This window comes from Gouania willdenowi, chromosome 13 (assembly GCF_900634775.1).
Source record: "Gouania willdenowi chromosome 13, fGouWil2.1, whole genome shotgun sequence".
Lineage (NCBI taxonomy): Eukaryota > Metazoa > Chordata > Actinopteri > Blenniiformes > Gobiesocidae > Gouania > Gouania willdenowi.
The window spans coordinates 15,879,233-15,895,032 of NC_041056.1; the positions used below are offsets into that span (position 1 = coordinate 15,879,233).

The 15,800-nt window shown below is 38.4% G+C and overlaps 1 protein-coding gene across 1 annotated transcript; it reads right to left on the reverse strand.

Moving 5' to 3' along the window:
- Window positions 1–732: 732 nt before the first annotated feature.
- Window positions 733–15,579, reverse strand: clptm1 (CLPTM1 regulator of GABA type A receptor forward trafficking). The gene is made up of 14 exons (XM_028465216.1): window positions 15,363–15,579; window positions 11,096–11,226; window positions 9,568–9,691; window positions 9,182–9,340; window positions 7,936–8,053; window positions 7,743–7,828; window positions 7,268–7,388; window positions 6,938–7,182; window positions 5,871–5,964; window positions 5,589–5,779; window positions 5,363–5,458; window positions 5,091–5,226; window positions 3,949–4,116; window positions 733–1,659 (listed from the first exon to the last, which is right to left on the reverse strand). The coding sequence occupies exons 1-14, from the start codon at window positions 15,411–15,413 to the stop codon at window positions 1,475–1,477; spliced, it is 1,905 nt and encodes a 634-aa protein (XP_028321017.1). The 5' UTR covers window positions 15,414–15,579; the 3' UTR covers window positions 733–1,474.
- Between the last annotated feature and the right edge of the window lie 221 nt (window positions 15,580–15,800).

A 15,800-nucleotide genomic window follows, 5' to 3' on the forward strand; every position in this document is an offset into this window, starting at 1 on the left:
ATTTATCCTTAGAGATGTATAGCATTGGTAGTGACATATCTGAAGCACATGTTTGGTTTTTTACCAAATTCACACCAGTCAGCACAAAACTGAGTGTCAGCAGGTGCCTAGAAAATGCTGAATTTAAAGTCTGTTGCCTTACTTTTCTAGGATTATGTGAGAAATAGAAGTTAATTTTTAAAGAAAAACCCACACTTATTTTTCCACTGAGCGCTGAAAACTTGATAAAAAAAACCATTGTGTTTTGGGTAAGTACAACAGTGAAGTGTTGCTAGAACACCATGTTGATATGGTCTGTCTACATTTTCAGATTTCAGTAACACACACAATACAGCATCTGAGAATGGTAAGTTTTAAATGTCAGGAACCCAATGCAAATAATTTGGGAGTCAGCAATTCTTATGCTATTGACTGAGATGATTCAGGTTCATCAAGGATTGAAAAAACAAAAAACAAACAATAGCTGTGCGCTTCATCATAAAGTTAAAAAAAAAAATCACAAACCTTTGAATAGATGTTTTTCCTAATCACAATTATTTTTACTATAAACATTAAATACTCAAAAGTAACATGGACCAACATGGAATCCCTGTTTAAGGGTTTGCAGTAATTAAAGTAAAATACAAAAATATTAAAGAGACAATGTCAGATCCCTGGAGTGTGGGAACCCTAGAGTTTAAAAAGCCAATGTCCATCTGAACGGTGCTGGTAATGAAAACCATACTCATTCTATTGCGAGACAGTTTTGACATCAGTGTTATTAACATGACTCTGTACAGTTCAATGACATACAAAAAACGTTTCAGTGACTTAAAAACAAAAATAAGGTCATTGACAATATTAATATATTTATATTAATACCAACAAGGCTGTTACATTATCAGTTCAAGTTTAGAACCTTAACGATTTATTTAAAATTGAGGGTAGTAGTCATCGTCAAGTGGGTAGCGCCCTGCTGGGAGGTCGTTTTTCACGCCTTTAGTCGCCACTGCGCGGAACTTTGCTGTGGCTCAGGGTTTTTTCTTCCAGTTCGCTTTTCAGACCACCAAAAACAGGAATGAAAGAAACTTCATGAGGAAGCAACAAAAACAACAAACAGATCAAATCTTTCTGTATTAAAAATGTAGAATAACTGCAACCTGTTCCCCATCCAAACACCTGCTCCAAAGATCTTATCACCCTCTGAAATAATAAATCATACAGAATACAGTACGTCACGTCGGTTTTTACTTCACTTGAACTGCAAAACGAGAGGGCGGGGATGGCCAGCGGGGAACACGGCTCGGAATTTACCAGTCGACACAGAATAAGATTCTATTTTGATTCTCACAGAAATCTGAGGAAACAGTTGGAACTGCATTTTTTTTTTGTGGAGGCGTTCATAACAATTAAACATCGACTCCCCCTTTTCAGGATGATTCCCACACCACATGTCCAATGAGGCCCGGGAACTAAGAAGGTGTGGTCTTCTTGTTTAGTCCTCCTTCTTCTCCTCAGCTGGTTTGTCTGTGATGGCAGTGGATGGAGCGTCTGCTGCAAGGGCTGAGGGTTCTCCGTTGTCCTGGGAATGGTTGACTCCACTAGTCCCATACTCGTTTACTCTGTTGGGATCCACTCGATAGATCCAGCGTTGGTAAAGGTAGATGAAGAACACCACGTCTGTAGGACACAAATGACACCCAGGTTGTTATCAGAGGGAACACTCAGTGGTTAAGTCACACAAGGTTAGAGAACCAGCATCTTTTAAGTATCTGGCCAAATCAATTTTGGAATGAAACTATCAGGGAAACAAGATTCAGTGATAGTCAACATGTGGCTCTTTATATCTATATTTTTTACAATTATTCCCCCAGAAACTAGAAAGAGCTATTTTTTTTGGCAATTATGCAACTTCCTTTGTCCTCTTTTTAACATTTCGTAACCGTCATTTCGAAGTCTCACTATGGGATACACGCCCCCTGCATCATATCCAGAAGACATTTCTCATTCCGCTAATCTGATTGGCTGATGAAAGATGTATTCCTCACGGGCCGTCTAGTCCTGGTGAGGACGGACAATACACCCACGGTGGCGTATATATCAACCGCCAGGACGGCTTGTGCTCCCATCAGCTACACCTGTTAGCGCGCAGATTGATCCTGTGGAGTTGCAATCGTCTCCCGTCTCTCAAAGCAACGCATATCCCGGGGGTCTTGAATTCGGGCGCAGACCTGTTGTCCAGGGATGCGCCATGTTACAGGGAGTGGAGATTTCACCCGGAGGTTGTGGAACAGATTTGGGCCTCTTACGCAGGGGCCGAGGTGGATTTGCTCACCAGGGTCGAAAACGCGCAGTGCACGCTGTTTTTCTCTCTCCATTTTCTGGGGGCTCCCTTAAAAGGTAGACGCGTTCGGCCCACTGGCCTTGGTACCAGCAAAGGCACGGTCTGCTCCTGGTGGCTCCGCACTGGCCTGCTCTGCACTGGCTGGTGGAGATATACCGGCTGCTGTGCGCTCCCCCTGGCCTCTCCCACTGCGGAGGGACCTGCTGTCGCAGGCAGGAAGCACAGTGTTTCATCCTCACCCAGAACACCTGGCGCTATGGGTCTGGCCTTGAATGGCGCAATCTGTTAGCCGTGGGGCTCTCAACATGTGATTTCCACGATTTAGAGTGCCAGGGCCTCCTCCACTAGATCTCTGTATGACTGCAAGTGGAGGTGTTTGAGGAGTGGTGTCATCGGGCGGGACACGTTCCTTTTCAGTTCTCCGTGGGGGTAATCCTGTCATTCCTACAGCAGCTGATTGACAAACCGAAAGCTTTCTGTGCGTCATGTGGGTTTTGGGGATAAAGTGGCGAGCCAGCATCCGCTGATCGCTCGCTTTATGAAGGGAGCACACAGTCTCCTCCCCGTGTCCATGAAGGCTGTGTTGTTGCTGGCTTTGGCCAATCGTTAGTGACATCCATGTGCAGTCAGAGCACCCGTTATGTGCTCAGTTATTCCCTGGCGACGCCATGATGGTGCTGAAGCCCAACCTGGCAATTGTGCCAAAGGTAGTAGGCTTGTGTTCTCTTATTGATGTTGCGGCCTTCTCTGCCTCACAGGATGGGCAAAGGCCTCATCTGTTGTGTTCTGTGTGCGCGTATATGGATTTGACAGAGGACTTCAGTAAGTGTGATCAGCGCTTCATCTCCTGGGCCCCGCCCAATAGGGGGAAGCCTGTTACTAAGCAGCACCTGTCACACTGGGTGGTGGAAGCGATTGCTTTGGCCTATTCGAGTTAAGGGGGGGGGGTCTGTTCAGGATGTTTGTGCGGCGGTAAGTAGGTCCTCGCCCCTCACTTTTGTCCGGTTTCACCAGTACGTGTGCGGCACGGGTGGTTCTCCTATCCTGACCGGCGCAGGGCTTCCACTGCAGGCTGGTGTAGTGTGCATTAAGCTTGTCTGCAATACGGGAGCTACCATATCCCATAGTGAGACATTGACACTAATGTTATTAAATAGAACTATAGTCCAGAAATTTGATCCAATCAGTGCGTGATTGGGCAGTGTTCATTATTCTAGCGTTTTTGATCCCACACCTAAGACAGTGACCTTAAATGGTTAGTGTTGATTTTCAGTGTGATGACTAACATTTCTGAGCTTTAAGTATCTCACAAAAGTCAGAACATCCCTTACTTAATACACTCGCTTATTCAATTTATTTTCCGATGGACAATACATTTATATATAGTCCGTCTACAGCCAATGTTGTATAAACAAATGTGGTCTGTAAGGGGTGAAGAACTGAATGGGTAGAATCCCCAAAACAATACTCATCAAAATTTTGTAGTTGTGTGACTTCAATGTGTGATGTCTTTCTGCAGATATTTCAAGGCAGCATTTGTAAAAACCGATGCTGTAAGTCATTTTAACCGTTCATTAATACACAAAAGCACAATTGATCAAAGCCTGAAGCAGTAAAAGGCGTACCATCTCTGAGGCATCCTATTCTGTACATCATGGGCATCTTGATGACGAAGGCAAACAGGTCATCAATAAAGGTATTGAGGGCCTTGTAGGTGAGCATCCTCCATGGGAGGTGGGCAACAGATTTCATTTTGTAGTTGATGAAAAGCTGTGGCGTCATTGTGATGAAACCTTTACACAAAGACAGAGAGAAGAGAAAGTTGGTTAGAGTAGAAGAGTAGTCATCTTCTGTTGGCTATAGCTACCAACATAAAGTCCTAATATACATACATTCACAGCTGCGCATTCAGCAAGTAACATTGATGCAAGTTTGTATGCTAGATATTTTCCAAAACAACACATAATTGATGGGCAACTAACACCAGAAAAATTCTATTTAATCTAACAAACTACACTTTACCAATGTCTGATCCTTTATTTGTTTGATTCTTAAAGTGCATTGACTCTGCAAGGGAAAGCTTGGGTACTTTTAAGTCCGTGTAAAGCAGATGTTTTGAGTTTGTCACACCACAGAAACATGCATCATTGACTAAAGAGTCAAATTTAAAAGACAAACCATAGCACGGAAAGGGCGCCACCTCTGCGTATTAGTGAACTGTGCCTAAGGGAGAAAACAGCGCCTGCTAGAGGCGAAAAACAAGTTTGCAATGTATGAAAGTACTCTTTTCATGGAAAATGTGGTTTGTTTTCGACTAGGGGCCGAATTGCACCCGCTTGAGGCCGCGGAAGTTTGGTGTGCTTCAGAAGCAAGGACGGGTTTATAATAATGATGGCTAGGATTTCTGACCCAACCATTAAATCCAGAACACAGAAATCTTAAACAGTTTTTGAAGCCTAGCTCCAAAATTCAATTATAAATGGTTGAATGGCATTGTACATGTTTTAAGGAATACATTTGTGACCTATTTAATGTTTTTAGAAGAAAATGGCTGAATTTGCTTTACACGGTCTTTAACAATCATTGGAACAGATTTGTGCAATTAGGATGCCTAAAGGAATGCTGACAGTTCAACATTCAAACATAAATACATAGCTATATGTAAATGGTACAGATTTGTCAATAATTTGGTTGTGGATATTTTCAATGCAAAAAAAACAAAGAGGACAGGAAAGTGAATCAAACAAAAAATCCTGTAAAAACTTACCAAACGTTAACAAGAAGCCGTAGAGCATACTGAGTACCCATGAGTACCAGCCCTTGTGCTCCACATACAATAAGCTGTAAATGGCATAGCAGCCAAACAGAGGGTAGAGCAGCCATGACAGATACTTGAAAGCCATCTGTAAACAGTTTAAAAAAAAAAAAAAAAAAAGAGAAGGCAGAATATTTTAGCCAATTACTATCTGTTTAATACAGTGCTTTGACAGATAAGAAGTACATGCTCCTGTGTTTCAACAGCTGAGCAATCTGACTTACATCATCATAGATTTTGGTTGAAGACTGCACGTATGTCGACTTGTCCTTGAATACCAACCTTGGGATTATTCCTGCAATTTTGTTCTCTCTGTCCAACTAAAGAAAAAAACAACACAACAATTAAATACATTTTTATGGGAAAACAAAAGCAAAACAGTAAATGTGATGTACATACACGTTGGTAGTCTTTAAAAGTAGAGAGGAAAATTAACTTTTTATGACTTACTTTGACATCCATGACCTTTGTAATTTTCCAGAGGTCGATAAGAAGGCCAATGAAGACACTAACTTGCACCACAAAGTTGGTTTCATTGTCCAATATGTACAAAAGCACTACAAGGGACTGGAACACTCCAAAGATGATGGAGCGCACCGACAGCCCCTCCAGAGACTGTCTGCTGTTCCAGAACTGGATATCTGAGGAGGAGATGGTGTCCAGGTCAGACCACAGCTTCACAAACAAATAAAACATGCTACATTGTAGTCTCAGCTTTTTTCTTCTTTTCACCATTTTTGAAGGCGAGAAACTCAAAGATGCTGTGCACGATGGACACAATAATGGTGAGTCCCAGAAGGTACGGGTTTGTTTCTAGGAGGGCGACCTAGATCGAGAGAAGTTCCAGACATTACACGACACAGTTTTAAGAAACAAAAAAATAAAAACAACTTGAATGTGTCAGACTACATGTTGCATCATGCCCCAGAGTGAGGAGCGTTACAGTAGATGTAGTAATTTTTTAGAATAAAACCAGTGGAAATAAAGTAAATCTAATTTTTTTTAAAAACATGATTTTTTTTGGTGACCTGGTACCAAACAGTCCATGCTATCGGTACTGAGGGGAAAGTAACTGATTACAAGTATTCATCTTACTGTAATTGAGTTGCTTTTATAGGGACTTGTACTTATTTATGTATATTTCTAAATCAGTAGTTTTACTTGTACTTAAATACGTTTTAAAAGAAGTTAAGTAATTCAATACATTTCTACATCCAACCGTTATGAGTAAATTATTATTTTTTGTTTTAAAATGATCAAAGGACATTATGAAACTACAAAAAATTAGATGACAGACAATCAAATGCACAGCCGACCAATCAGATTAAATATATTGTATGGCACAAAAACAGCATTGAATGCTGGTTATTTTCTCAGGTTTAGAGTTGATAAACTTAGCTATACTTGGAGCCCAAGAACTTTTTTATTTTGAATTTATTTAATTGGTGTTAATCTAAAAAAGAATTGTACATTTTGACAAACCTTTTGTTTTATACAGATGCATTCATGGAAGATAAATTAATTTCCAATTGTGCAAGATTTAATCTCTTCCTTTTAAGTTATACATGAGATGTTTACTGTATGTAAGGGAACCGTGGCAAAATTTATTACAAAAAATATGGGGGGTAAAAGTAACTAGTAACTTTTACTTTGAGTACTATTTAATTGAGCTACTTTTTTTTTTACTTGTAGTAGAGCATTTTATGTATGACTTTCTTGTACTGGAGTAGGATATATCAGTACTCTTTACACCTCTGGGTACCACTGGTTCAAAAGATAGTTTCTCAACCCAAACACACCTTTACTGAGTCTTGGTCCTCGTCCGACTGCTCGTACGTGTCCTCGGGGAGGAAGTTCCACGGTGAGCGGGCGTTCTGTGCTGCGTACAGCTGCCAACGCCACAGTGAGAGCGGGCAGTAGACCAGACGCAGTGGGAGCTTCTCCAGGGTCTCATTGATTGGATAGTAGTCCTTCTGAAGATTCCAGTAGTCATTGAAGTACACAATGGGATAGTAGTCTCCACTTACTGCATCAAACTTAACATCTATTATTAGAGAAGCAGTGTCACACACACACAAAGCCACATCATAAAGAAGAGGAGACATGTTCACTGGGCTTTAGAATCTTACGCTGGTCTAGTGGAGGTGGAACTGATCCTTTTACCCAGGCTGTGTGATCATCTACCATGTTGATGGTAAGGTTAGGGTGCCAGTGGGAAATTATTTCCACAGGTCCATGGCTTTCTGCTCGCTGGAGGGAAAAAAAAAAAAAAAAAAAAACACTTAATTGAAAGATCCACTCATTTGATTCCATTTCTATGCATATTTAATGTTTATTTAGAAAGCTTTTCTAAGGAGGAAAAAAGTTTATAATTTTTTTTACAGAAACTTACCAATGCAAAAAATATTTAGATACTCTTATTGGACATATCTTTGAGACATAACACTCACTAAACCAGATGGTTTAGTGAGTCACTTAAGATGAGTCAGTGAACATCCATATCTACTTTTTTAGAAAAGGAGCAAGAGGGACTTAACTATACCCATCAGGTCGCCTACAGCGTTCTAAATAGCTTATTCTGAAAAGGAACAAAAATCCCCTCACCTTGATCATCTCAGGGTCTGCTTCAGTCTCTCCTGTGAGCAGATTCTTGGTCTTTAGAAACTTTCTTCTCTTGAATTTATTCAGCACTGAGAGTATGAAAAGTAAATGTTAAAATCTTAATCAGTTGTCTAGAGAGCTTGAATTTCCAGACAAGAACTTTGCATGTGAGTACCAGTTTTTAATATGTACTTACTTCTTGATGCATGAACTGTAGCCAGTCTCCGATATTGCCCCTTCCGTTTTGGGTCTGGGTGGAATCCACTATTTGTGAAGTAGACATGAATGTAAAGAGAACCATTCTGCAGTACACTCTGCAAACAAACAAAACAAGAGGATGTAAATAGTTGAATTTGATTCCCTATCAGAGTCAGGTGGGCCGCTGTCAGTTGACATACTAATATTCTTTACATCCACTTCTACAGTTCACCTAAAGAGAAAACCTTTTTTCTCGTAGATTTAACCAGTGGTTCTCAACCTTTTCAGCCCACGACCTCCAAAAACAAAAAAAGATGCCAGAGACTGGGGGCCTCTGCTGTGAACAGTCATGTGAAGACAAGGGCATCTATAAAAGGGAATAAAGGGGAGAGCTTTTTGGGGCCCACCCATAAAGTCAACAAAATGATGGTTCATTGTTCTATGAATCTGTGATAAAAAAAGAAAAACTTTATTTATTTATCTGAATAATATCCACTGTTGTCTAGGAAGTTCATTATTATTTGCATCAAAGTATATTGTTATTATCTTAAAGATGTAAATCTTTGTTTTAAATCAGAAATTGAATGGGTTAAAGTGACTAAAAATGATGGAAAAGGTGGTGAAATGGGATTTTTAAAAACACAGAAATTGGTTAAAAGTTGCAAATTAGAGTTGCCAAAATCAGACAGAAAAAGTGGTAAAAAGGTTTCAAAGTGTCAATATTGGCTTAAAAGTCACAGAAAAAAAAAAGTAGGAACAATTACTTTAAACTGGCAAATAATGGGCATGACAAATCGTGAATGTGGTTAAAATAGCAAAAATAAGAATGAAATACGGTGAAAAAAGGTAAAAGTGACAATAATGAATCAACATATGCACTATTAGGTGGGAAAAGTGGTGGAAAGGGTTTATAAATGCCGAAAATGTCTTGAAAGTGGTAAAAATGTGCAGAAAAGGCATTGAAATTTTATGAAGTGGCAGAAATTTGAGAAATGTAGCAAAAATGTAATAAAAGGACCAAAAATACAGCAAGAAAAAGTGATGAAAAAAGGTTAAAATATGGCAACCCTAGTATAGTTCCAGAAAAAAAATGTAAAAACTAACAAAAAATGGAATCAAATTGTTCAAATAATATTCTTAGTTTCTCAAAGGCATCTGGCAATCCCATCCCAGTGTCTTGCGACCCCAAATTGAGAACCCCTGGATTAAACTACAATGTAGCCAATCCTCCCGGTCATACTCACTTCTGGGATGTCCATCTCCTTATAATGCTCATAGCAGCCATCATTGTTTTCACCTGTGGCCCAGTCTCCATAAACCAGGTCCCTCTGGAACCAAAATAAGGCGCCTGTGTTGTTGAAATCAGAGAACACCTCTTCCTCGGACACGTATACGTACAAATCCTGGAGGCATGGTGGGAAAATAAAGGTTTTTAATAAGATTACAGCATCTGGAGGAGTCAAGCCAGTCAATCTGATAAGGAGCAAAAACACTGATCCACCATCTAAATAAATCTAAGCCAACTAGTCAAACAATGACAAGCTTCAGTCTACACAGGCTTTATCAAACAGCTGGCTATGTGGATACAGCCAGCATGATTTTGCCTGATCAGAAGTCAAATAAAAAATACCATCAGTGTGTCTTTGGTGAAGAGGTTCCTGCTGGGTACCCTAGGGGCACCGGCTGGAGTGTTTGGGTCAGGGGTGGACGAGCCACGGCGAAACCAGCTACTGATCGCCCAGATTATAAAGATTCTGAGGAAAGGAAGAATAAAAGGCTTTCAGATAGGAGTAAACAAACAAAAAAAAAGAATAATGTTTGCATAGATATAAGATATGACATTCAGTTCAGAGTTGACATGGATATTATTTGATACTTACTGAAACTGCTTTATTTAAAAAAAAAAAAAAAAAGAAAAAAAAAAAAAAAAGCTTAGATTGAACAAAATGTTGCCTGCTAAACACATCCAGCGCAATGTTTTCAATTACTTTTAGGCCAAGAAAAACTTATTTACTATTTTCTCCTTTAAAGCATACTTCAGACCTTGCAAATGTTCTTTTCATATGACACCTGACATTTAACCAAGGCTAGTTTCCTTTAGTAAAATGTTTGAGAATTTTGGCGTAAGAGCCTTTAAGATTGTTAAAATTTCCTGAACATTCTGAAAGAAACAGAGTCATAATTTCTGACCTTTATAAAAACCACCAAAATCCTTAAAGTGCAAGTATAACCTAAATCCATTTTTTTATGCTGCATACATATATTATTAGGTATGAAGTAACAGACTTTAGTTGAAGTCATTAAATTTAGTATTTTTAATTGTAAAATATCAGTGACTGTCCTTCATGAATGTTGAATGGTGGCTATTGCATTTGAATCTTGTGATTGGCTGAAATTAGACTAAAAAAAAATGGACAGGACAAGCTCCCCGGTGGAGTGAAGCTTTTATTTTTAGAGCTCCCCCTGCCGACTGGCTGCAGCATAGTTCATAAACTCCTCCTCCTCAATGATAACAGATGGGATGTGGGTCAAAGTGTAAAGTTAAAATACTTGTCATATTTTTTTTCCCAAACCTAAACTCTGCTGTGATCATTAGTTATTATCACCCCACATTGTGTTTAAGTGCTCATTGTTCTGTGAAGTTTGTTTTAAACAAGTTATTTGAGGTTGATTTTACACCATATATGATGATGGACAGTCGCGGGTCTTGTGTAGCTCTCTTTGTGAATAGCAGTTATGTCGTGAAGGAAAACCGAGACGTCATTTGCTTAATTTTTTAAATAGAGCACGTTAAGATATTTCAGTTGAAATCTATTGTGGTTTTGCTGTGACTGGGCGTGTCTTAAACACTCTAGGAGCTATGGCCATAATCAAGGCATTTTTTAAAATTTTCCCCTAGGGGCAGGTCAGCAAAAACCTGGGGGTGTACTGACTCTTTAATCAGCAATACTGCAATAGGTTCAAGTGTAATGCTGAACAATCAGAATTAGAAAAAACTATGTAAACATTTTTTTAATGACATTAACAATTGTACTAAATAACTTTTGGCTTTTTATAAATTTGTTGGTGCAGCTTTTAAGACAACAAACAAAGTCTAATATACTGGTAACCATTACACTCGGTCTCCACGGAGTCAGTGAACAAAACAAAAAGCTCACCTGAAGAGGACGCCTTTAATGACTTGCCATGCATTAGGTGGCGGTTGCTGCTGCTGCTGTGGGTCATTTGCATTTCCAGCTGTTTGCACAGTCTGCCCATCTGCTGTTGCAGCAGTACCATTGCTGCTTACCTGCACGCAACACAAACAGATGCATGGGCTCAGCGTGGACCAACACTTTCAATGTAAATGAGTCATACTTACTTGTAACAAAGTATGTGAGTCAGTACAAAGTGAGTTGTCATTTTATTTACTAGTACTACAATACATTTATTTACCAGAAGGCCAAAATAGTAAAGTACTTTTAATGAAGACTGAATAACCCTTAGAAATCAACTTGTTCAAAAATAAAAACAATTTAATGGCCAATATATTATTATTTTTACATATTCTTTATTTATTTACTTATCATTACAAATTATACTTTAAAAGAAAAAAAAATTCATTTAGAAAAAAACAATTTAGATATCTAATAAAGCTTTGACCACTCTTAATCTTTGGTGGGGTATGAAATTAGGAAAATATTATGGGGCAGTTTTAGCCCCTGTAGTCTAAAAAAAGGGGGCATTTTTAAAATAATAGGAGGCAATGGAACAAAATTTTGTTACAGTGCCTTGAATATTTATTTTAATAGATTAAAATGCACAGTAGCTTCTGCGAGCACAAATAAATGAAAAGCGGCGGCAGAGTACACACCGTGGAGCTCCCGTTAACAGTGCTCCACAAAATGAGGATAGTAATAAGTTGATGACCAAAAACTTAGGGGGCAATTTTGGTTAGGTTTTTGGGGGCATTCTTTGCTAAATTGAGGGACAAATGGCCCTTGGCCCTCGCTAATATTCGACACTGGTACACGTACATATGAGCAAAAGTGATCTACCACCCATTTATTTATTTAACTTACCTTCAATTCATTCAGGATTCTTTTAGCTATTGTCAAGTTTCAGTCAGCCAAGTTTACAATAAATCAATTTAATAAATGTATTATACCAAATGTCTTCCTCTTTGGTCTATTAAGAAGGTCTGTAAATATAACTACACAGAGATGTGTTTAAACTTTAAATTACTGTAACAAAAGTGGTAAAAAAAATAAAAAAATACACCAACACTTCTCAAAAAAATAAAAAAATAATTACTCATTTACACTTTATTTAGCAATCATCCTACCTCAAGGTCTAGTCAGAATTAAAGTCTGTCAAAACTAACGCCAAAAGCCACTAAATCTGCCATGACACTACGGCCAAAGGAAGCATCTGTAAGCCAAGCTTTATGCTCTGATAGGGAACACATTTATTTCAACATCATTAACAAAGTAATTGCCGTAACCACTGTTACTAGCTTACTTTGAGACATTTTTTAACCGTCCAAGCTCTGGAATCTCCATGTGAACCTCACCGCACATCAGACAAGGTCATATTCTATTCATGTGACACAATGGAGAAGCACATGCCAAGTCATGAGCTCTAAACAGCTAAACATCCCTTGTTTTGTCACCAAAACAAAAGTGGTCGGTCACTGGCCCTGAAACACAAACGACCCTTGTTGAGGCTAAAAAAAAGCTTGACTAACTATTGTTGTATTAGGGCATTTAATGCAATGGAAAATTAAAGATTTGAGATTGTCAATGTTCAAACATGGTGCTCACATATTATAAGGAGAAATTCAAAAGTTAAAACGCGGCCTGAAAATGGGGCTTTTCCTTCTCTGCTCAACCGTAAAGTAAGACTCACTCCTATAACTCAAGACAATTTACACAACATGTAAAAATTATTAATTATTAACCCTTGGTCCAGGGTTCAAAATGTGTCCTTCATTGGATTACCATTGTGTTAAGCATTAAAAGTCAATTGTTCACAGGGATAAGGAGATGACTCGGTTAATGTTTGTCATATGGTCCACAAACCAGTAGTAAGGGAGGCAAGGTAAATGACGTTAATGGTTGTTTACATTTTACACTGTTGACAGTTGCAAATGTAAAATAGGGTAGGCGATTTAAATTCAAAGAACAGGTGACACAGGTTCACGCAGCAGTTTTCGCTAACAAAGTAAAGTGAACTAAACTTGGCAATCTTACTCATCATCCCGGAAATTGGCATTTTGGAGATATAGCAGCAGGTCTACAAACAGAAACAAAACAAAGTTTTATAGATTTTTGGAAATCTATAAAACTTCATGTGTCTCACTGCTTGACCGATTTGTAGAGCCAAAAACAAGGCAATAGTTCACCATTTTGTCTCAAAATTTGGGATTTTCTTATCTGCGTGCTGTTTGTAGACCTGCTGCATTATCTCCAAAATGGCGACTTCCGGGTTGATGACGCACCGTGAAAATCCTCTATAAACTACAGATAAAAATGACTCAATCAGTATGTTTACTTTTACTTCTCTTTCAGTTTCATTTTAAAAGCAACTCAGACATTAGCTGGCTTAAATTGTCGCTCAACATTGTTTCCTATTTTTCACCTTCAGCTTTGCTTAAATGATTTTATATGGTGTGAATTATATGCTGTATCCTGAACATGCCAAGCCAGATATCTAACTTAGGCGTATGAGATCTAGCTGTACAATGTATGACGTAAACATAGGTCAGATGGTTTTACACATCAGTGCAAAAGCAAATGGGATTTGGCAGCTGAGGAAGTCAAGCAATGGCTGAGATTGTAATGCTGATTATTTGTATCTTCTCTGAGATGAAGAGAAGCAGGCACGCTTTCAATGACTGAATAAACTTTTAGATGAGATTACTACACTCTAGGATAAGTGTTTAAAAATGTCAAAATTCACATAAATCAATACGGAGTAGCCAACAATGTTTCTATTAAAAAAGCTTAAGCAGCAAACCTAGTAAAACTTTTGGCTTAGGAATTTTTTTTTTTGTGGTACACCAGTATTAGATTCATTTTAAATAATTTTTTAAATACACATGTATGTGTTTTAAATAAATTCTGTATTAGATGGGTGTATGTAGCCGGCCAGTCAGAATAAGCAGCAGGCAAACCAATAACTATTGTTTTTCGGGTTTTTTTCTTAATTCAAAACACAGGTTTTAGGATTCATTATCATTTTTAAAAATTGTCCATTCCAATACAAGTGTGGCAACAAAACCAAAATATATCCTGACCTAGTGGTGCGTAAAATGTCATATATACATATATATAAAAATCACAATATTATTGTTTTGCTGTTAATTGGTAATGACATTTCTGTGGTGTGGCTTTGTTGATCTTTGATGAAACTGGCTTGTTAGTGATCACTGGACTATACTAGGATTCAAAACAGGGAAGACAGATCAAACCAAGATTTACATAAAAATCTGTTTGTAACAGAGCTTTCATTTTAACAGCTGTTTTGGAAAAACTACATTTGGTTAAATTCTAAAAATAAAAATAAATAAATAAATAAAAAAAAAGTGGGTCGCGATTTAATGACTGGCAAAATGTGGGTCCCAGGGTGAGACCATTTGAGAACCCCTGCTTTAAAGGACTTTACTGCTGATAAATCCTTAAATGCATTAAATATTTAATATGTGAAGGTTTCATTTATTCAAACAACTGTTCCTCTTGACATGTTTCGACTGACAACTAACAGTCTTCGTCAGAGGCATTTGCTGATTATTTTTATGTTTCCTTGAAATCCATGTAATGTTATCATAATCATAATATTACGTGGAAGTCAAGGAAACTTCAAAAGAAAAAAATCAAGGTTAACATGTCAGAAAATCAAAGTGGATTTCCTGAGGAACAGTTGTCTACGGAAATGAAATCCTAACATATTGAAAAAATAATAAAATAAAAATAAAATTATTAAATATTTACATCAGATCTATGTGTGGTATTTTAATAAAGCTTCGTGTCCTTATTGTAGTCTCTCCTGTAGTTGTCATTTAATTTAGTAATATATAAAGGAGAAGGTCTAGTGTGAGCAGAGGCTGGCCTGGCTCAGGCTCAGGCCTGGCTGGTTGACATTCGGCTACATCCAGCTGGTTCTCGGCTCAACACATTGCTCCGTCCGCTGCTTCAGTCGCAGTGCGGCCTCACGTGAGACCCTATCGGCCTCCGTCTGTACCGTACGGTCGGTGTTTATAGACACCACGTTAACGGACGAACACAAGCATTTTAAAGCCAACCGGCACTGACAACGTCACTCGGGCTCGTGCGACTTGTTAAAAATCCCGACGCTGACGCACACGGCAGCGCAAACAGCAATATAAAGCTCATTCCCACGGAACGAAGAAACCCCGCTGGTGAGACTGTCATTCATTTATGTTACCTCGCCGTTGCTCACGGTAGCTGTTGTAGCCTCTCCGTCCTGTGTCGCCATCTTTTTCCGTCTCTGACGTTAGCGCACACTGCTGCTTGTTCGTGCCGAATACTTTCGCAAGCCTGATCTTTTCAACTCATGCGCGTAGACTACGTCACTTCCTACACTCGCAAGCCTTACGACAGAGCTATTTTAATGTAAACCGACCACACAACGTTTGGTAAATATGTGCAAAATAGTACAAATTTAAATATGTGACTGTTATGTTGTGTTTTTAATTGTTAATTTAAAAAAACGGATTAAAAACACAATACACAACATTGACAATCAAACACAAAATACGATAAAAAATAAATAATAAATACATCGGAATTCACTAAAAACATAAATTTCTAATTCTCTTTAAATAGTACACGAACGGCCTAGTACACAATAGGCCTACCGGAT

Coding starts and splice junctions, on each gene's coding strand:
- clptm1 (XM_028465216.1), bottom strand. CDS start 15,413: ATGGCGACACAGGACGGAGAGGCTACAACAGCTACCGTGAGCAACGGC. Junction 7,829..7,935: donor TACAGTTCATGCATCAAGAA/GTAAGTACATAT, acceptor TCATACTCTCAG/TGCTGAATAAATTCAAGAGA. Junction 7,389..7,742: donor CAGACCCTGAGATGATCAAG/GTGAGGGGATTT, acceptor TTTTCCCTCCAG/CGAGCAGAAAGCCATGGACC.